The following is a 23,272-nucleotide window of genomic DNA, read 5'->3' on the forward strand; positions in this document are numbered from 1 at the left end:
GTTCTCCTCATTGGTAGCAGTTAACCCACTAAGAGTGTGTGACTTTGTGATGTCTTCTCACACCTTTGTTGTGAAACACCTCTTGTGATTACTTCTCAGCAAAGACGACAGGCATGGGGCACACACAGAGTAGTATGTGTCTGCAAAGCCCAAGCACAGGATCTATGCCTGTGCCTGTCTTCCCTCCCTGGGTGAAGACAGAGAACAGGGGCTACGTCCTGAGAACAGAGACTCTTCAAATTTTCTGTTTCTTCTCTGGTTTGAGCTCCCTGAAGCTATATGAATGGCTAAGGTGCTGGGCCTACGGGGAATCCCAGAATGTACAGAGACAGGAAGGATGGGAAATGGAATTCTCCTGCTGCCCAGCTCCTGCAAATAAGTCTTCTAAAGATATCCCCACAGCCCTCCCTGGGAATCTGGCTGGTCAAACATGAGTTCATGATATATCAGTCAAGGGTATCAACCATCCCTGGTGTCTGTAAACCAGTCTGCTTGGTAACTGTGTGGTTATAGGAATAGCCAGAACTTCAATCAGAGTTTTATTAGTCTGAGACTGAGTAAAACAAGGACATGACTTCAAGGAAAGGATTGTGAGAAATACTAGTCTGTGTCAGCTGTTTTCCTTGGAAGACTCATCTGTAGTGATAGAAAGGGGACTTGCTTCTTTATCTACTATGAATAAAACCCCTTGTAAATGTTATACAGCAGATGTTCTAAAGGAATTTGCTGTGTCAGTCCAATATTGAGTTTTCTAAGTGTTGGAGAACATGATTTTACCATTTTAGTATTGAAGAATGAAAACTGAATTTTCACATTTAATTATATTTTTCTAACATTTTATTCAAATACAATAAAGTAGAAAGAATTTTACAGAACATGCATTTATCTGTTGCCTTGATTCTAACTTCAACATTTTACTATGCTTGTTGTGCTATATACCATCTACCCTCAGCAAAAGGGTTGGCAAACTTGTTCTTAAAGAACCAGGTAGTAAATATTTTTGTCACAACTACTCAACTATGTTATTGTAGCAGGAAAGCAGCCACAGACAATGCATAAATGAAAGAGTATGGTGTATTCCAATAAAACATTATTTACAAAAACAGCTATTTGCTCGCCCCTGCATTAACTCTTTTTTTTTTTTTTTTTTTGCATACATTTCCGAGTAAATTGCAGATCTCAGTATAAGTCCCCTTAAATACTTTGGCATGCATATCATGAACTAGAGGTCATTATTTGTTTATATTTTTTTAATGTAAAGTTTGCATATAATGAAATGCATGCATGAATTTTAAGTGTGCATTCACTTAAGTTTGACAAATGCATACGCTTAGGTAATCCAAACCCCTGCCAAGATATAGAATATTGCCACCACCCCCAGAAAGTTGCCTCATGCCCCTTTATGATCAGTTCTTGCTCCCCTTCCCCAGAGGCAGCTATTATTTCGATTTGTTCTACCATAAATTAATTTTGCCTTCTAGGATTTCATATAAATGGAATCATACAGTATGTACTCTTTTGTGTGAGACTTCTTTCACTCAGCACAATGTTTTTGAGGTTCTTTCATGTTGTTACATGTATCAGTAGTTCCAACATTCCATTTTCTTTTTTTGCTTTTTATTTTGAACTAGTTTTAGACTTATAAAAAAGCTATAAATATAGTAAAGAGTTCCCATATACCCCTCATCTAGCTTCCCCTAATATTAGCATCTTATATACCCATAGTACAATTATCAAAACCAGGAAATTAACATTGTTACAATACCATTAGTTAAACTACAAACATTACTCAGATTTCATCAGTTTTCTTACTAATGTTTTTTTTCTAGTCAATGATCCAGTCCCCTAGTCTCCTCCAACTTGTGATAGTTTTCAGTCCTTCCTAGCATTTCATGATTTTGACATTTTGAAGAATGCTAGTTATAGAATGTACCTCAGTTTGAATCTGTCTCATGTTTCCTCATGATTGAAATATGGTTATGTATTTTTAGCCAGGCTACCACAGAAATTACATCATGTCCTTCTCAGAGCATCATATCCAGGGGTCCGTGATGTCAATGTGTCATTGCTAGTGATGTTAGCTCATTCCCTTTTATTGCTGAGTAATATTCCATTGTATGAAAATACCAGTTTGCTTATCCATTCTTCTGGAGATGGATACCTGGTCTATTTCTTGGGTTTGGCTCTTAAGAATAGTGCTGTGGACATTTTGTGCAAGCCTTTTTATGAACTTTTTTTTTTCATTTTTCTTCAGTAAAATAGCTGAGTGCAAAATTGCTGGGTCATAGGGTAGGTATTGTTTGATTTTATAAAAATCTACCAGTTCTTTTTCAAAGTGGTTGTACTATTGTGTATTCCTTCCAATAATATTTGACATTCCCAGTTGTTCTGTATCTTTACCAACATTTTATATTGTTTAGCTTTTCAAATTTTAGATATTCTGGTGACTGTATTTGTTTCCATTTTAAAAAATTTATTTTGCAAATTTCTGTTTTTAAATTTTCAAATTTCCAGAGAAGTTGAAAGAATAGTACCATGAACACTCATATATCTTTTACCTAGACTGATCAGTTGTTAACATTTTGCTACACTCTTTCTCTTGTTGTGTAGTTACACACATATATATGTGTAAACTATTTTTTTTTTGTTTGAGCCATTTGTGAATATGTTTAAGACATCATGACTCATAGCCACTAAATACCTTAATATGTATTTTCCAAGAACAAGGATATTCTCCTACATTAACGTAATACCATTATTAAACCCAAGATATTTAACACTGGTGTAATAATACTACCTAAATACAGTCCATATTCAAGTTTTCCCAGTAAAGCTTTCTACAGCTTTTTTGTTTTGTTTTTCCATCCTGAATCACATGTTGCTTTTGGTTGTCATGATGTCGTTTTAGTCCCCTCTAACCTAGAATACTTCCTTTGCACCTTATTCTATATCTCATGACACTGATGTTTTTGGAGAGTACAGGCCAAAATAAGAATTACTCAGAACAAGAGGCTGCCAGTGGACAGCCCACAGGCCAGATATAGCCAGGTATAGATATATGTGTTTGGTCTGTATTGTATGTGAAAATTTGACTTTGTTACCTGTATTTAAACATGAGATTTCTGGCAATACTGGGCTCACATTCCACATGATTGCAGATGACACATGAGTAGCAAGCCTTCCTTTTTAATATTTGTCAACTTATACAGTATTCAATACCTATGGAACTATGAAACTAAAGAGATGCTTTTTGGTGATAATTATTTCGGGTAGCACAGATACACTGACAGAACACTAAATCACATGGAATTATGCAGCAGTAAAATTATTTCCTTGCCAGGTCTTCAGTCCACATTCCTCCCAAGAGAAAAATTTTCTTTGAGTTGAGGCTAGTGTTTAGTGCCCCCTCACAGTCACTGAGCTCCCTGACAGAGGAACACTGGCCCTAGATTGAGACCCCCGTTTTGTTAGAATTTAATAGCATTGTTTTATTTTCATTATACGTATCAGTACAGTTACTTTCTGGTTATGGCAGGTAACACTGGTAAGTAAGTAATTGTATGTGTTGTATATAAATGATTGAAGCAATATGAGCAGTCTGATAATAGATCTTGTTTATTGAGTACCTGTTATGTGATGAATACTTTCCTTAGATTTTTCTCCTTTAGTCATAAAAATTGATAAGCTAGAAACTACCTATTAAAGCCTTTTTACATATGAAGAAACTGAGGCTCAGCGAAGTTAATTGATGTGCTTGGCTGGTTAGAGCAGTTGTACTGTTCCATGGTCTCTGAGGGCACTTCAGCCCTTTAGATTTTATAATCCTGGTAAGATCAACACCTGTAGGAAGGTGGCATCACCTGCCTTTACACATGACATAATGGATCCATCAAGGGAGGTGACAGTCTTGTGAGTCATGGGAGAATGGGCCTCATGATTTAGACACCTATTTTTGCATAAATTATAGAATTTTTTCAAAATAACACTGCCTCAGAAAACTTAGCAACTGTGCTGTGTACATGGAGAGGCAAAGCTGAATGGTCACAGGAAAGCATCTGTTTCCGATAGCACTTAGGTTTCTGCTTGAATGTGGGGAACAGTCTGATGTGAGGACTTCTACCATGTAGTCACCAACTGAGATAAGCAGTTATTTTTTTCCCCACAAATGTGAAAGCCATCTTTTCTCCTTGTGTGTTCCCCGTAGGAACAACTTTCTCAAGTCCTTGATGCTATGTTTGAAAGAACAGTCAAAGCTGATGAGCATGTCATTGACCAAGGAGATGATGGAGACAACTTTTATGTCATTGAACGGTAGGAGACAGAGCTATGCAATTGCATGGCTGTACTTAATAAGATTCATGACTGAGGGCAAGTGCTCCACGCTCTGCTTTGTTCAGCCCAGACAGGACTTATGGCCAAGTGAACAAACTTCTCAAAGTTTTCCCCTCTCTGTCCACAGCCTGCCCTGCTCTGTCTGCTGCTGCCCTAAGTCCTCAGTATGACCCATACTTGGGTTGCCACTATCTACAGTTACATAAGATGTGCAAGGTGTGCTTTATAGACATGTTGTTTGCCAGTGTTCAAATGAATTGATTTCCTGAAGAATAACCATGACACTATTGTTATCTGGATCATTTAATCCTAGCCTAATTTTACACTTGAGTATCCTGCCTCAACCTGTATACCCCTAGCCCCGTCTAGCCGTGTTGGGATACATAAAATGTGTGGATTTGACCCACTCGCCTTGGGGTATCCTAACCTCTTGAGCTATAAGTATCATCTGGGGGGTCTCCTTCTGACCACCTCTCAGTCCTGAAAGGAACACCCTCATCAGAATTTAAGGTCAATAAGATGTTGCTTCGCCAGTATCTTCCATTAATTATTTTTCATTTTTTCCTTTCAAAGTACTTTCCAAATTATAGAAATATTACACAAATAGTACAAAAATTCTTATAAACCTAGGTTCCCAGGTGAATGTTTTACCACATTAGCGTTATTGTTTGAGAGTAATTTGCAGGCATAATGCTGTTTTATCTCTGGATACTTCAGTGTGTATTTCCTAAAAACAGGACATTCTCTTACATAAGCATAAACTAATTATAAAAATCAGAAATTGACATTTTATACAGTACCGTCATCTACTGTACAGATCTTATTCATTTTTTTCTATTCATTCTCTGATTTTTGAGGTTCTTTTAATCTCCGTCCAGTAACTGTACTAGATTCAGTTAGTCCTCTTGTCAAACCTTTGCGCATTCAGGTTCTTGAACAGAAAATCTTCAAGAATGTACTCCTTGGGTAACCTTTGAGCCCTTGATATCTGTGACAAATGATTACAATTGGAAGAAATGTTTTCATTAAAGTGTGAAGATGATACAAGTAATACATTCTTAAAGACTGTTTTACTTTTGTCTGTTATGCTCATGCTTCCTATATAGGGTTCTGTAAGTAGTGACAGAATAATTTTTTAAAGTTATGCCACCACTTCCAGCAGCCACCTTTCCCACTTGCTCTGCCATGTGCTCCCAGTGGTTACCTTCAGTCTGGGAAATAAACACTTACCTGCGCATATCCATAGCTTAAAGGTTGAAACGCTTGTCTACAGAGGGAATTATTTGTTGTGATATGTGTAAATGAGAGGGACTATCTTTTGTATGCAGTGAAAGTAATTATTAACAAATTGAAGAGACTGTCATTTAAATAAAAAGATACTGTTCCTAGCCTCAGAAAACTCATTTCACTTTCTAGTTGGAGAGATAGACACTTAAATAGATAATTATTATGTAATTTGGTGATAACAACAATGATAAAAAAATATGCCCCGTTATTTGGAAGAGAACCTGAGTGGGCGAGGACTCTGCTTTGCGGCTTCCTGAAATTGTGTTGTTCCCAAAATTAAGATGCTAGTGTCTCCTGGAAGGGAGACTGAAAATACATAAGTGAATTTACCCTGAATTCCATGTTTTCTACTCGCAGCCTTGTTACTTTTGCCTTGTCCATCAGGTCTGGTACAGGTCAGCTTCCTTTCTGAGTGGTGAGCTCCCTTGAGGACAGGGTTGGTGCCATGTAACTGATATTTGAGTGATTGGTTTTATTCTCTGCTTCTTGTGTAACATTTGATACTTAGTGATTTTATCAAACAAATGGAAGCTCTTTGTAGGAAATTTAGGGGGAAAAACAGGAAAGAAAGTAATTTAGCTATGATTTCATCGACAGAGTATAGTCTTCTATTTTTTTCCTATGCTTTACTGTTAGGTCAGATCCATTACCCTAAAATTTGGTTCAGATATCAAGACTGATCATTACCACATACACAGAATAACAGGGTATGAAAAGATTTACTACTCACACAACAAAGCTTTTGAGGGAGAGCAGGGCAGGTTTCCAAGAGGTCCAGAAATGACTTGAGACAGCAGGGAGAGGTGACTAGCTTAGAGTCAGGCTGCTGTTATATATGGTCAGGTGCTTGTGTTGTTTGAATTTCCCGTCGGCACCACGTGAGGGACACCCAGGTTTTCTTATCAGCTTTCCCATATGTGAGACAGAAGAGGAAGAAGGATGGTGAGGTAGGGTTTAAAAGCTGTTAACAATAAACATGAGAAACGTAGTCAACTCTCTATTTTTATATATATATATATTTATACAAATACACACACACACACACACACACACACACACACTTTTTGGGTCATAGATTGTTGTGTGACCTGATTTTTAAAATCTATTTTAAGTAGTTTGCCTTGGGATGCAATATTATTCTATGTCAGCATTTATATTCACTGCATAATATGAATATAGAGATATATTTGACCTGTCCCCTATTGTTAGCAGATTAAATTGTGATTTTTGCTGATGTAAATATTACCTGGTATGCATCCCTGAAGTTAAATATTCTCCAATATCTTTGATGATCTCTTTAGAATGTCTAGAAATGAAATTGCTGTGTCAAAGGGTCTCTTTAAGGAATTTGTTATGTTGTTAATTATCTTACAGAAACTTTGAAACATTTACATTTACTTCAGTGGTGTATTGAGAGTGCCTAGTTATCCCAATACTTGTCTGTTCTGATTTTTTTTCTTCAGCAGTCATTATCAATAGATAGAAAATTGCATCTTTTTGTTTATTTTAATCAGTGTTTTACATCCTAGTTTTCAACAGACAAAACAAAACCCGTACAATCATTTCAATACCTACAGGGCAAGCAGTTGACAAAATTCAATGCCTTTTCATGATAAAAACTCTAAGCTAACTAGGAGTAGAAGGGACTTTTCTCCAACCTGATTAAAGGCATTTATAAAAAACCTACAGCCAGCCTCATACTTAATGATGAAAGGTTGAATGTTTTCCCCTTAAGAATGAGAACAAGACAAGCATGTCTGCTCTCATCACTTCTGTTCAATATTGTACTATAGATCCTAACCAGTGCAATAGAGAAAAAAAAAAAAAAAAAAAAAAAAAAAAAAAGAAGAAGAAGAAGAAAAAAGAAAAGAAGGAACAGAGAAAGAGGGAGTGACAAAAAGGAAGAAATAAAACTGTCTTTGTTTGAAGATGACATGATCCTCTAGAAAATGCCACGTCCTATACAAAAGCCATTAGAGCTAATAAGTGAGTTTAATCAAGGTCACAGAGTATGAAGTCAAAATGCAAAAATCTATTATGTTTCTATATACTAGCAAAAATCTGTTGGAAATGCCCTATAACAAGGTTTTATATCATATGTACCTTCTATTCATGTACACCTGCCAGTTATTAAATTTATTATTGGAAGTAATAAATGACATTCTTTCTTGTTATACTTCCAGGGGAACCTATGATATTTTAGTAACGAAAGATAATCAAACCCGCTCTGTTGGTCAGTATGACAACCATGGCAGTTTTGGAGAACTAGCTCTGATGTACAACACCCCGAGAGCTGCTACCATTGTCGCCACTTCAGAAGGCTCCCTCTGGGGACTGGTGAGTTAGAGAAATGGTTCTCCTTGCATGGCATGGTATTAATTACCCTTACTTCTGGTTCTCTGTCTTTGAGCTGTTGGTTCACATTATATTTTATAGTCTCAGTTATCTGAAAGACATTGTGGAAGGTCTTGTACCAGTATGTTTTTCCATTTCTCTGAAATGACTTATCAACAAAACATATATTCCAAATTATAGGGAGAAGACCAGGTCTTATGACCTTGTAGTCATGTCAGCTCTTGTTACATTTTCTGTTTATGGTTTTATCAGACAAGTAGAGAGAGGAGGGATAACTCTCTGCACAAGAAACAGCCTAGAAAAATAAGGGTCATTGAAAGCTCTGCCAATGGTGTTGCCTATTTCTGACTATCCCAGAACCACCTTTTCTCAGTGTTCAGCCATCTACTTGGTCACTGGTCCATGTGAATATTTAATTGACTTAGATGACTTGAAAGTCTAATAACCATATTCTGGGAAAGAGAACTTTCCTATAATGTCTTAGGCATAATACTGCTATGATGTTGTCCTCTATTGTACATGACCTACCTTGCTTCCTTCAGTATCAAGCCTTCAGAATATATAACTGTCTTCCTTCTTAAACAATAATCATCTTCTTTACAAATTACAAATTTTATTTTTAAAATGTTGACATTTATCGAAATATATTTCCATTTACCCTACAAACAGAATTAAATGTATACCATGGAATTATCAATATATTTCCTCAAATTAAATCTCATTTTAAAGCCATAGTAGAGCACTTCATTGTGATATACTAATATAGAATTAAGAATGCCCCTGAGAGATGAAAGATATAATGGCTTAAGAATATATCACACATTTGGGATCCCACTGCTTAAAATCTCAAGGTAGATCAATAAGTAATGGAGGAAAATAAACTCAGTTTTAAAATACACTGATGCCAACTTCTGTACCAGGCCAAGATGGAATAGCCGCATTCCTCACTAGTCTTCCCTCTTAAAACTAAAAAACTCTGGATATCATACAACAAACAAACACAGGAGACCCTGAAAGATGGAAAGGAGAAGGTGGACTGGCTAGGGATCTCAGGACTTAAGGAAGGACATAACAGTGAGTTCCCCAAGTTTTCTTATTAATTCCATATATCCCAGGTAGAGTTCTGGAAAAACGTACAACCCAGACCATTGACAGGTACACATAAAAACAACCCCAAGAAAAGTTTGCTCCCTTTACCCAAAGGACTAGGAAAAGGGCAGCCTAGCAGAACAGAACAGAAAACCTTTTTGACAATACCACCTTACTCCAGCCAAATACCAAAGGAAAAACTGCTTCTACCTCTTCACACTCTCTCTTGCTTGAGTGAAAGTCAGTAGAAACTTTCTTAGGGAACTTCTGCAGTCACAGGAAAGGGTAGCATTCATTTTCACTTTTGAACTTCAGGGCTATTTACTTGACTCTGAACACTTGCTGCCTGAGGGAGCTGCCATTTCATGGTAGGGGTTTCCTCTTGATGGCTCCCTTGGAAGCTCCCTGAAAGCTGAGTCTGTGTCTGGTGCTTTTTTATATCCTCCATAGTCACAGGAATTGGCCTTGCACAGCCTGAGAGTTCTGGAAAGTACAAAATTATACGTAGAAAGGGTTGGAACACAGATAAGTCACTCTACAAAATATCAGTTGCTTTCTTTTCAGCTAGAAATACAGTTTGTTGCTGCGATCGTAGTCATCTTTCTAACATGGTAGGTGGATTTTTTAAATACTGCTTTTTTGACAGTGACTACTCAAACATAAGGAAGGGAGCTTTATAATTCCCATTGTCTCAGTCTTGACTATTCTCCTTCCACAGCTGTCTTGGCCTAGATGGACTGCAAAAACATGTAGAAGTTCTAAATTTCTGAATTCTAAAGATAATAGAGTAATATTCCAAAGTATAACAGTAACTTTTAAAATACTTTTAAAATGATACATCCCTAACCCTAGACTTCAAAATAGTGGTGGCAAGTGATGCAACCCATTAGAGCAATCAAAGATTGAATGGCTCTTTTCAAGCAGACAGATGGAGAATAAAATGGGGGCAGAATCTTGCTAAATGCTGGTGAGCAGACATTATTTGTGGAGCAGTTTAAGAAGAGAGGGTAGGAGTCTGCCATCCTTACACTAGGAATGTAGGGCGCAGTAGGTGACTTCTGTAAGGCAGATGAAACATGGCACAGGTTAGGGCCAGGGAATTCTGTAGCTGATGAAATATGAGCCAGTGAAAACTATTTAGGCACCTCAACTCAGTTGTTTTCTATGTGTTTTCTCCACCCTACTCCCACCCCATCATCAAGAATACTAAAATAGCAAACCTACAGCTAACCATGCCTTTACCCCCTTGCTGTTTTTCATTCTGCCAGCCTTTAGGATGTCATTACTATACTCCCCCCACCAAAAAAAAAAAAAATCGTTCTATTCCTGAGAGTCCGAAGTGGAAGAAAGGTACAATTAACTTAGGTACAAATAACTACTTACCCATTTAGGAACCTAAGCAGCTAACATTCTCCTGGCTGCTGGTCTCTCCCCACACATGCATACACATATCTGAGAGGTGCCTGGCTATAGCTCTGGTTAGCTGTTTCCTAAGTCCGAATCCGTAACTTGCTAGGATCAAAGTACCTTTCATATGCCTGCCTTTTATCTTGAGCCTCCTTCATCTCTCTGTTAATCTACCTCTCCTTCAGTCCCAGACAAGTTTATATTTTTGTGACAAAATTATCCTTGATCACTCCAGCCTACCCTGATCTCTCTGTCCTCAGAATTCTTGTAGCACTTACTTTGTCTCTATAGTTTATCTAGCACATTTCACATGCTATCTTGAACTGTAGATTTTTTTATTTCTATAAGTTTTGAGTTGTCTCCTCATTGAAACTGTAAAGTCCGTGAGGGAAAAAACCATCTGACTATTTTATCTCTCTTTTTTGAAGGTGCATCTTTTCACATTTAACAATGACTGTCAGCTCACAAATGTTTGACTGGGAGTTTTTTCTTTTGTGTTCTATTTATGACCCATAGGTGGCACCCACTGAGTGCTAGATAGCAAGCAACAACATGTGGGACGTCTGCCTGGCTCAGGGCACAGGACTTTTTCTTCCCGTGATGACTCAGATTGAGATATCATTAAACACTCAGTTGACCCAGTACCTTCCATAGACCTCTAACATTTGCTGTGGCCTAGTTAATTAAACCGTACACGTTCTCTTACATAGACACTTATCAGAATTTTCATATTCTTTCTTGTAGGACCGTGTGACTTTTAGAAGAATCATAGTGAAAAACAATGCAAAAAAGAGGAAGATGTTTGAATCATTTATTGAATCTGTGCCACTCCTTAAATCACTAGAGGTAAAAAGTCTATTTGAATGAGTCTGTGGGAGTTTAAGAAAAAAGCTATTAAAATTATCCTCTTGTTAGTTTTTTAAAACCATGCTGTTTTAGCCCATTTCTGTGTTGTACAGATATACTATTGGTGACTTTCCGTTAAGGTCTTTTCCTTGTAATTTGCGAGTATATCCATTGTTTCAGGTGTCAGAACGAATGAAGATCGTGGATGTAATAGGAGAGAAGATCTATAAGGATGGAGAGCGCATAATCACTCAGGTGAGTGGGGGCCTTGTGCAGGGCCTCCTTTCCTGGAAGTCACCTCCTGAAGGACTAGTGCGTCATTGTCCTCTCACTTTCAGAGCTCATGTTGTGAGGTACTCAGGCACACTTCCTACAGAGTCTTCTGAAGACCATTGGCGTTCATCTCACTGACATATACATGTCTCTTGCCTCCGTTCACCTTTCCTTGGCTTCTGGTGTTTGTTCTCTTGGGTGTCATTTTCTTTTAATCCTGAGTAAGCCTCGTTCATTGCTGTCAAAATTTGGAGATCGAAGGGTTGTGCCCTTTATCTTTGCTATGTTTGGCACAAAGTGCCCTCTAAGGTAATCCAACACAAACCAGAGTCTTCAGTCTTCAGATTTGTAAGGTGTCTTTAGTGTTTCCTTTGTGCCTTTTTCTCATGTTATTTTTGGGTACTATAAGAATCAGCACACAAGGAACTAGAACATTATGATGAGTGCTGTGTAATAATTTTTCTTGTCTACTATGTTTACGTTTTTAATTATATGTAAACGATATTACAGACTTTTCCAGGGGTAAAACTCTTCTTATGGTTTTGGCAAGATTACTGGGAAGATAACTTGTTGGTCTGGGTTAGGGAATGTGTCCTTCCTTGAACCCAGAGCTGGGGCTAGAAAGAGGACTCAGATTAGTCAAGCCTAAGTCCTCAGCCCTGTTGGGGCCTGTGACTGGAGCTTGCCCGACCAGTACCACAGGGATTAGTCAGGCTTATCACAGAAGGAGAGAGAGAGATGCTCCCAGAGAAAAACGACTAACCAAAAAATGATGTCTACTCTTAGTGGCATCTCTAAATGCCTTTTTTTCCCCCCTAAGTGCCTTTGTTTTCTAGATATCCCCATGGTTAATAATTCTTTTGATTAGTAATTGGTTTGATTCTGTAAACATTTATTAAGGTAGACAGGTAGGACCAGATACAAGTGCTATGAAGGAGCATATGAATGACAGTGAAAACATAGAAAAGGAAGTATTGCATATGGTTTCATGGAGGAAACACCATTTGAGTTAAGCTTAAAGAACAGGTACAGTTTCAGCAGCTGAGGTCAGGGAAAGGTCTTTCAATGCAAGAGAACAATATGTGCAGAGGCCTGTGGGTGTGAGCTGTCTTCCAGGGCAAGTATCCTGGTACGGTAAGAATGTAGGGTGAGTTGCGGGAATGGGACATATTGACTGGCCACATTTGCTTCTGAACCTGAGGTATTTTAATTTATCCCCAAAGGACTTCTCCTTCATCCTGAAAGCCTTAGGCCTTCAGGAGGTATGTCAAGAGATTTGTCAAGAGATTTTCAGTAAGTATGTCAAGAGGTGTGAAAAGCTACAGTATTTTTCTGGGATGTCTGTGTTCTTGAAGATAGACATGCTAGGTGGTGGTACAGAATGGACACAAATTAAGATGATACCCAGCTTATTATAGACCCCTTTTGGCAGTGTCTCTGGACCAAGGGTTCTCAAAGTGAGGTCCCTGGACTAGTGGCTTCATGTAGGAATGTTAGCAATTGTTAGAAATGTCAGTTCTTGGGCCCCACCGCAGACCTACTGCAGAAGCTGTGCTTTATGCTGTTTTGTTTATTTATGTGGTCAGCTTTGTTACGGTATATTTTACATACAATAAAATTACCAAGTTTAATTTTTTTTTTAATTTTTGGGGGGGATGGTAATTAGGTTTGTTTGTTTATAATGGCAGTGCAGGGGATTGAACCCAGGACCTCATGCATGTTAGGCCCGCACTCTACCACTGAGCTATACCCTCCCCCTAAAATTACCAAGTTTAAATATACAATTTAGAGTTTTATAACCACCCTTATAATAATAGTGTATGGCATTTCTCTCACCCAAGAAAGTTCCCTCATTTGCATTTTTAGTCAGTCCCCTCCCCGACCCCCTTACTCCTAGAAACCACTGATCTGCTTTCTATCAGTATAGAAATTCCTCTTATAAATGAAACCATATAACAATGTAGTCTTTTGTGTCTGACTTCTTCCTCTTAGGATAATGTTTTTGAGATTTATCCATGTTGTTGTACGTATCAGAGAGTCATTCCTTTTTATTGCTGAGTAGTATTTCATTGTGTAGATGTACCATATTTTGTCTTTCCATTCACCAGTTGAGGGACATTTGGGGTCTTTCCAGTTTTTGGCAACTATGAATAAAGCTACAATAAACATTCACATACAAGTCTTTGTATGGACGTTTTTATGGAATTGCTGAGTCGTGTGGTAAATGTATGTTTAACAAATTGCCAAACTGGTTTTTAAAATGTCTACCATTTCACAGTGTTCGAGAGTTCCAATTGCTCTGTATCCTCATCAGCACTTAGTATTAGTATCTTTAATTTTTAACCATTTTTGTATGAAGTGATATCTCATTTTGGTTTTATTTTGCATTTCCCTGATGTCTGATGTTGTTGGGGATCTTTTCCTGTGGTTGCTTGCCATCCATGTGGTCTTTGGTGAAGTGTCTGTGCACATCTTTTGACCTATTTAAAATTAGGTCATTTGGCTTCGTATTACTGAGTTGTAAGAGTTTTTTATGTATTCTGAGTACAAATCCTTTATCAGGGAAATGGTTTGCAAATATTTCTCCCAAAATGTGTCTATAGCTTGTCTCTTCATTTTATTAATGATATCTTTTAAAAAGCAAAAGTTTAAAAAAATTTGATGAGTCCAGTTTGCTATTTTTTTCTCTTGTAATTCATTCTTTTTGTGCTCTATTTTAAAAAAAAGTTCTTTGCACAATCAGTGAGATTTTCTCCTATTTTACTTGTAGGCAAGCACTGTTCAATAGAAATATTATGATTGTAAAATTATTATAAATCAATAAAAAATGTAAAAAAAAAAGAAATATGTGAGAGCAGAGGAATGTAAGACCAGCCACAGCAGGGGGCTATGCAGGAGGCCCAGGCTAACTATTAAGTGATACCTAGGGGGAGGGTATAGCTCAGTGGCAGAGTGCATGCTTAGCATGCACGAGGTCCTGGGTTCAATCCCAAGTACCTCCATTGAAATGAATAAAAACCTAAATACCTCTCCCCCCTCCAAAAACAAAAAGCCAAACCAAAAAAAAAAAAAAATAAAAAGTAAATAAGAAGTGATCCCTGTACCTTTCCTGTGATTTACACTTTGAGATGACACAGGTTTCTTTGCCTGCAGTAGGAAAGGTTCAATAGCTGTACTGGTTCCCCAGTTCCCTGAATGGAACTAAACTCACATTTGGTACCAGCAGCATCTATCCAAAATGTGACCCTTTGTCCCAGCAGCCTCTATTGCAGCTTTTGCTTGGGCGGGGTTAGGATGCCAGCAACTTCTGCAGGTCCCAGGTCTGTACCGGAAGCCAGCCCCCAGGACTGCTGCCTGCATGCATATTCCCTCAGTCCTTGAAGTAAGCACTTTAAATTATGGATGTCATATATCTATCTAAACAAACAGCTCAGGCACCGCCCTCTACCACCTGTGACTTTTTTGGCTTTTCTCTACCATTCACCACCCTATTCTTGGTCACCAGGGTGTTTCCATACATTTGAATCTTTATTACTCTTTATCTCCCAGCAGCACTGAACACTAGTAATTACATCGTCATTTATGAAACTCTCTTCTTGGACATAGAAACAATCTTCCCTCTTGGTGACCCTTCCTCTGACTTCTCTTTAGTTTCCTCCATGGCTTCCCATCCTTCATCAACTCCTCTCATGAAGCTATTTTTGTCATGCTAGAGCTTCTTGGTAATTTGGCTCTGCTGAATGTAGGGTACCTACCCAACATAGCAGCAGGGGGACCCACAGACACCCCTTTCTAAAGCTGTGGCTTTTCACTCACATGGAGCAGTGATTATTACATGGTAACGTGGCACGAGATTGACCCCAGAATGTCAGCCACAGCTCTGTATGGTGCCTGCTTAGAGCTCTGTGTGGTTGTCGAAGGACGTGAAGTCTTATGAATGCTCAGAAGATGTATAGATTCTCACTGAAGACATAAGACCCACAGGGAATGAGAGCACATAATTAGCACTGAATTATTTAACATAGATGGTCATAGCTCCAGAAGTTAAGTGAGCGATCTGAGACTGAAGTATGTCTAAAAGCCTCATCTTTCGTATCTGCTTGCCTACCTCTCACTTCCTTCCAGCCTTTGCTCAAATCTCACCCACTCAATGAAGCTCTATTGAATATTATAACATCTCCTCCCCCAGCTCTCCAGATCCCATATTCCCTGCTCTACTTTTTCCTAGAGTCCTTACTGCCTTCCAGTTCAGCAGTGTAACTTACTGATTAATTATGTGGGTCACTTCGTTTGTTTACCCTACCAGACTGTAAGTTCCACAAGGGTGGGAATATTGTTTGTCCACTGATTTATCTCACATGCTTATTAGAACAGTGCCTGGTATATAATAAACAGTTAATTACTTGTTGAATTACCTGAATGACTGGTTCAGCTAAGTGGTTTAAAATTAAAACAAGCAAAGAAAAGCCTGAGGCTCATAAAGATGACATCAACCAACAACAAAACACTTCCCTCATCAAGACAGGGCTTTCTCCATATCTGCGCTGTCCTCTAGAGTGCTACATTTGATGGTCAAGATTATCCCTGGGCCTCATGACCCAGGGCTAGTCAGGAGTCACCTTGATACAGTCAGTGACAGTCTTGGCTACTGACCCCTTGTCATAGGTTTCAGTAGAAGACCAACATGAGCAGTAAGAATAGCAATGCTCTGTGCAGTTGCCAGTTAGCATATTCATGGAGACAAGTGTGAATATTCCATGTTAGGAAGTGAGAGATATTTGTCAGTCATAGTTTAATTGATATCCTCTCGCTTTGTTCTGAATTTGTTAGCCATTGGTTGGTTTATAGTTTTGGAAAATAAATACAAATTGGAGCTCGTGTCATGAAAAAATGATCTATTTCTGTGTCCCTCTTCAGTACATATGTATGGCTCTGACCTGACCTCCTCTCCCTTTTCAGGGTGAAAAGGCTGATAGCTTTTACATTATAGCATCCGGCGAAGTGAGCATCTTGATTAAAAGCAAGGTGAGTTTATGAGCTGTGGTGTGAGTTATGCCAGGGGAGATCCAGATGTCAGGTGTATGCACAGAAAGTAACTGGTTTAAATAATGTGAACTATGTTTAGTGTACCAAAACCATCATTGTTTTGTGAGATGTGTGACTGGCAAAGACTGGTTTTTAAGCCCATTCATTGATAAAGATTTAGTATATATTTTTCTTGTTCCTATTGCCTTTTCCTCTGTTATGTAATTAATGACATGAAAAATATTGGCCTGTAAATCAGTAGGAAAAAGATAAGTACCCTAATAGAAAATGGGGAAATTTTCTAGTAAAAAAAATGTGGGTGTTAAGTATGAAAAAAATGTTCCTTTTAGAGCACAAGGAAGGGAGGTCTCTAGGACAATTATTATCATGGCCATCTGGTGATAGGGGGACCAAGAAAACTGATGACCTGTAGTTGGGAAGAGTGACTCTTACCAAAAATCCATCATCATCAGATTTCCTGTTTCGATTTCTTTTAAGAATAAATAATTTGTCATAAAATCTTATGGTAGCTCACAGAGAAAAAAAATGTGACAATGAGTGTGTATATTTCCTGTATGACTGAAAAATTGTGCTGAACACTGGAATTTGACACAACATTGTAAAATGATTATAAATTAATAAAAAATGTTAAAAAAGAATAAATAATTTGTCAAAATAGTTATATATAATACTAAATCAACCTAGTATGAAACCTTTTACAGAATGCTTTTTATAAAAGTTAAGTATGGAGAAAGAAAGAAAAAAATGATTACTGACTATAAGATGGCTTTATTCCTAATTAAAAATATTTTTTAATTTATAGTTTTTGGACTACTGATATATGTTTATGCATTTCTGACATATTCATTGACACCTATTAATCACAGCATAGTGTGGATGTGTGTGTCCAGCAGCTGTAGCACTGGGTTGGGGAAGGGGGAGTTTGTCATAAATTCAGAGTCTCGGGCTCTGCTCCAGACCTACTGAATCAGAATCTGCATTGTATCAGAACCCCCAGGGGGCTGGTGTTCACAGTACAGTGTGATAAGTGCTACTCTAGAGAAGTGACTAGGTGGACACGAACATGTCTGCAGTCCCAGAGAATACAACAGAAATTGGAGAGAGAGCATTGACTCAGAAGGGGCAGATTGACCTCAGAACTAACATGTCAGGGCAGAAGTGTGGAGGGAGGAAAAGACAAACTGTGTAAGCTAGTGTGGCACTTTTGTATATTTTTCTAAATTAACCTTCAAAAAATTTATCTGTCCATAACACAAAGTGGTTCTTAGAGACTGAGACTAATTCTTAGTAATAAGTTATAAATAATTTTTTATTTAAAAAATTATTGCTTAGCTTGGCAGATGGATTCATTAAAAAAAATAAGAAACTCTAGATAGTAAGTAAAATATAGTATATTATTTTCAGTAATCTGATAGTTACCAAGTATAACCTGCTTGATTCTTAAACTACCAAATTGCAAGGTTGAACATTATTTTTTTTAAAGTTACTTAACTCTTCTACAAATGTGGTACGGGGACCACTAACCTAAGATGCAGACAGTACCTAAAAATAAAATTTGTCACTGTAAAGTATTGTCTGAGAAAAGCATGGCCTCAAATCAGAAAGAAGTAGCTCAGGATTGTGATTCTTTACCTAAGAGAAGCATTGACATTGTTTAGAAAGAATTAGCAAAAGATCTTGTCTTCTCCCCTGTGCCATATATTATATGTATATGTTAATATATAGTAATTTATAGTATATTAACATATAATATTATATATTACTTTATGTGTTATATTAATATATCATATATGTAAATAAATATATTAATATGTCATATATATATATAAATCTTCCAAGGAAAATGGCCTTCACCTTACCTCTTGATATTTAGCCATTACTTGAAAGGTGTTAGGACTTTGATGAAGCCCCAGGTAAAAGCCAACTCTTCTGATTAGAGTAGACCGCTGAGATTAACACATGCAGTTTACATGGTACAGTTAGAGTCTCTGCAAAGTGAATTTCTAGATAATTGTGTTTAGTGTACTGAAAAGGAATGCAAGTGTGTGCAACTGGACATGCCTAGTTGTGATTCTGGAATCAGCCCAGGTCATGTTCTCTACCTGTTCTAGACTAAAGCAAACAAGGATGGTGGGAACCAGGAGGTCGAGATTGCCCGTTGCCATAAGGGGCAGTACTTTGGAGAGCTTGCACTGGTCACCAACAAACCCAGAGCTGCTTCAGCTTATGCAGTGGGAGATGTCAAATGCTTAGGTAAGAAAATTTCTTTATGCATTAATGCATTCTTTTTTCTAATATGCAGTATTTTTTCCCATTGGCAAGCCTTGACTTACTCCACTAGCTCTCACTCACATCTAGGCTTGAACAGTTTGTGTGACCAACCAGAAATGGGTGAATAGAAATAGAAATGTTTTAGCAAACATTTCTGAGCACTGACAGTAGGCTGTGAGCAAGACAGGCATATAGGCCCCCTGGCTGTGTGGAAAGGGCAGTAATGGAGGCAGGTGTCCAGGGCTGTGTGGGGACAGAGAGAATAGGTGTTACTGAGCTCTACACAGTCTCTGACTTAGATGACATAGTCCTGCTGTGTAGAAACATCCCTTCTTTTCCCAAGTGCCGAGTATCCAAAAGTCTAATTCCTATAACGTGAGTGGATAAGTTGAAGAAAAGGTTTATACAAGGGAAATGACTTTGAATTGTTGGTGTAGAGAGTTTATTCTCTCCCCCACCTCTTTTTAACAATGCAGTTATGGATGTTCAAGCATTTGAGAGGCTTCTGGGGCCCTGCATGGACATCATGAAGAGGAACATCTCTCACTATGAGGAACAGCTGGTGAAGATGTTTGGCTCCAGCATGGATCTGATCGATCCTGGGCAGTAGGTATGCCACACCCAGGAGCCTTCTCAGTGTGACACCAAAACCTTCCGGTCAGCCACAGAACACAAACAGAAAGTAGAGACGACGGAACTGTTCCTGCTGTTGCCACCGCCGCTGCCATTGCTATGGCCGTGGGCATTTAGAAAACTTGAAAGTCAGCACTAAAGGATGGGTAGAGGTTCAACCCACACCTCCACTTTGCTTCTGAAAGCCCATTATTAGACCACTTGTAATGATTACCCCAACCCAGTTTTCACATCTTTGGTTCAAAATGGCATGTCTCTCCAACAATTTAAGTGCCTGATACAAAGTCCAAAGTGTAAACATCTTCCTTTTCTCTCTTGCTGCTACTGTTGCTTTTAGAAGTTACCGCAGGTTGGCACAAACCTGTTGTATAACTGTAGACACCTCCCCTCAACCTTTCTCAAGGGAGGACATGTTGTAGCCTTCCATCTCCTCATTTGTCCTATGAGAAAGTCCACATTTGTTCACAATTGTAGCCTTTGATTTTACCGACAAAAATGGTGGTCAATGTGATGGAAGTCTGTGGGGTCCTGTGGCATTGTACTGTCTGCTGACAGCGGCACACATGACAGCTGTCTCCAAACTCTCAGTGATGCTTAGGGACCGGCCCTGCCCAGGACCCAGCAGATCAGCACTCCAAAGCACACTAATCAGCCATCGGGACTCATGGTAGAGCAGAAAACTGGTTTTGGCACATTCTTCAGGTAGCAGAGAGCCAGGGAGGTTTTCTGGGTTGGGGGAGTTTGTTTTGTTTTGTTTTAGTAGACTTTGTTTTGTTTTGTTTAATCTCTGTGCAGTTTACATGAGTGAATTGCTGTCCATTTGCAAGGAGCCAGGGTCTGGGAGTGCCACCACTGTATCTGACCCAAATACTTTCCTGGGCAACTCCTGCCATCTCTTGTTTCCAGTTGTGCCTACCGGCTAATGGCAGTGTGCCAGCAAAGAGAGCGCTTTCCTTCTACTCCTGAGTTGTTGCATAGCTTTGCTGTTGAACTATCAATTTTTAAACTCTTTAAAGAAGAAGCAGCTATTTTTTTGAAAAAAGATTATTTCTCTTTTACAGAAGTCCCCTTGGTCATATATATCAGTTTGTCAGCTGACTCAGGCATTTATCCTAAAGACTAACTCTTTTCGTTAGTTTTCAAAAATCAGCGTCATTTACAATTTTGTAGAATTACTGCAGAAACCTTTCTAATTAAGATGTTGGGATATTTGGGGTTCCAATCATTAATCCCAGAGGAAAGTAATTTAGTTGGTATTTTAAAATCTTTTTTAACCTTTTGATTATATCAGGTAGAATTCTGATGTATTATCATAATTAACTAGATATGTTTCAGAATGAATTTTTTTTTCCTTCAGAATGACCCAGAATCAGATGCTACAAGAGATCCTAAGAGCAGTGTGAAATTTACACAAAGATAAATTTGGATGTCATAGCCAAGTTTATATTAAATCAAGAGGCCCTTTCCAATATAAATTTTTTTACCTTGTATAACTTAATAAATCCCTACGAGATTATTATGTGCTGGGGCTTAAGTTGTTCCTGTTGATAATGATGGAGCCCACACAGTCACCATCCACTGTCATGACTCATAAGCCAGACTGTCTGCTCTTGCCATGGACAATATGGTCGGAAGATTTCCAGAATAGTGACCTATCACAACCTTGGTCAGTTCTCCCTTTTTCTTGTGCTCTGTGAAGTGAAAGCAGAAGGACTCCGTCAAACTGCCCTAGGTAACCTGTGTCGCAGCTCTCAGAATTGTGAAAGGTTGTAACTGATACTCCAAAACAGGCAGCTAGTACTGGGAAAGCCCATGTGGTTTTTCCCTACTGTTTTCCAAGGTTCTTCTTTTCTATGGGATTGCTTTATTATCAAATAAATTAAGAAAGCAGATCTTGCACTTTAGCAGACAAGAACCACACCTGTTTCTTAAACAGGTTAACAGGTACATTGGGCTTCAGGAGTGACACAGAGTTCTAGCCCCAGACTATGTGAGGACTCTGTTTAAACACTGAGCAGACGTCCTCTTTGTACCCCCCACTCCATGCCAGCTGTGAACTCTGAGCCAGTCACTCCTGAAGGCTGCTAGGGATGGGACTTCTCATCCTGCCCTCTTGAACATCCCAGTTTAGTCCTCCCCTTCATAGAAGCCTCTTTGACACCCCTGACTTACTGATGGTTTCTGTTTTACAGAGTAGAAATCATCAGGTTTGAGTCCTCCTGCTCTAACTGCAGATTGACATATGGATAATCAGTCCAGATCCTTACTGCACATACGGCTCCTTGAGGGTCTGGCTTGAGAGAGACTTTACAGGGACCGGTGTGTGTGAAAAGGGCACAGCCATTATCGAAGTGCCAGGAGTTGGACAGTGTTCCAGTTCTCTTTGCAGCATAGGGAATCGAAGGTGGCAGACCAAGTTCGACTTGGGACTCTGGTGTCCACATTGTGCTGAGCAAGCCCTGCACGGATAGTTGAGCCTCACAGGGAGGAGCAGGTGTTGGGAAGAGGTCTTTTTGATAGTTGTTTTATGTTGTTCTCTTCTGTGGGTTAGAGCTTCACACTCTCTTTTCTGGCTTTGCTATTGATTTCACATGGTGGAGAACGTTCCTGAGGGCCTTGAGGTCCAACCTGCAGTATTATTCTTCCTTCTGCCCCCAGTTTTCACACCCACTCTTCTCTTTCAGTTGTATTCTCTGAAGAAAGAGTTTGTGCACTCTTCCTCTTAGTCATCCTTACATATAATTGTGTTACATGTAATTGCAGTAGATTCTCAGAAATCAGGATGGAGCTTTTCTTTGAACAGTTTAGTGAGCAAATTCAGCAGCAAAGTGGCAAGAAATGATTCTCCAGCCAGGAGAGGTCATGTTCATCCCTTTATTGCACAGCTTCTCCAGTCACAATGATAGAGTAGTCAGTGAGAGGTGCCGCTGGCACCCAGCAGCCCCTGGACACATAGCATATCCATGTCGTGTCACAGCGTACAATCTCTCTCATTTAGTAAAATTGAAAGAGCATTTTTGCACAGAGGAAAAAGAACAAGACCCATGAATGTCATCTTTTATCTTCTGTTTTCAGTTGGCTGATGTTGGAATTTTGTTCTTGACATGCACTTGTAAACCAGTCTTGCCAAGATACAAGTTGTTTTGGTTTTTCACTACGATTACCTCTTGTTCCTCCTGTCTTGACTGCTGACGTTCCTCAATGATTCTAACGTCTATTTTATGGGAAGCAGCCTTCCCATGGGTTTCCTTTTACATACTGTAGGGCTATCTTTATACTTAAAAAAAAAAAAAAAGGAGAAAACTGTCACTAAACTCATGGGGGATTTGCAGAAAACCATTTAGCCCACCTTGAGCAGAAGGTAGATTCCTCATTGTTTTCTTAAGCTCATTGTAATAAAAGAAATCTAATTCAGCATCATTGTGCTACCTCAAAGGTAAAAATGTTTTATGGTCTTTTTTTGGTTCTGAATTCTACATGTAGTGTTTGAAATGTCTTTCAATTGGAATTATTTTTAAATCATTAGGGAGAATCTTATTTTAACCTGTTTTACATTGTATTTTAATCTCAGAAGAATAAGTGATTAGAAAGTGATCAATTCTTGCTCTATAGTATTGACCATATAACTAAATCATTGTTTGCCATAAACAAGGTTGGGTTTTTTAAAAGGAAACTCTAGGGCTTGGCTTTGCTCTTGGTTAATAAAGGCTGACAAATCATGTCTGAAACTACA

General features: G+C 38.6%; 1 protein-coding gene across 1 annotated transcript in view; it reads left to right on the plus strand.

Moving 5' to 3' along the window:
• The window catches only part of PRKAR2A (protein kinase cAMP-dependent type II regulatory subunit alpha), a 66,330-nt gene extending 43,058 nt beyond the window's left edge, over positions 1–23,272 (plus strand). Inside the window, exons 5-11 of the mRNA XM_010969215.3 lie at positions 4,205–4,311; positions 7,803–7,956; positions 11,215–11,316; positions 11,497–11,571; positions 16,549–16,614; positions 18,747–18,888; positions 19,383–23,272. Of these exons, the coding sequence (XP_010967517.2) occupies positions 4,205–4,311; positions 7,803–7,956; positions 11,215–11,316; positions 11,497–11,571; positions 16,549–16,614; positions 18,747–18,888; positions 19,383–19,516 (780 nt within the window). The 3' untranslated portion in view covers positions 19,517–23,272. The remainder of the gene's footprint in view (positions 1–4,204; positions 4,312–7,802; positions 7,957–11,214; positions 11,317–11,496; positions 11,572–16,548; positions 16,615–18,746; positions 18,889–19,382) is intronic.

Source organism: Camelus bactrianus, chromosome 17 (assembly GCF_048773025.1).
Source record: "Camelus bactrianus isolate YW-2024 breed Bactrian camel chromosome 17, ASM4877302v1, whole genome shotgun sequence".
Lineage (NCBI taxonomy): Eukaryota > Metazoa > Chordata > Mammalia > Artiodactyla > Camelidae > Camelus > Camelus bactrianus.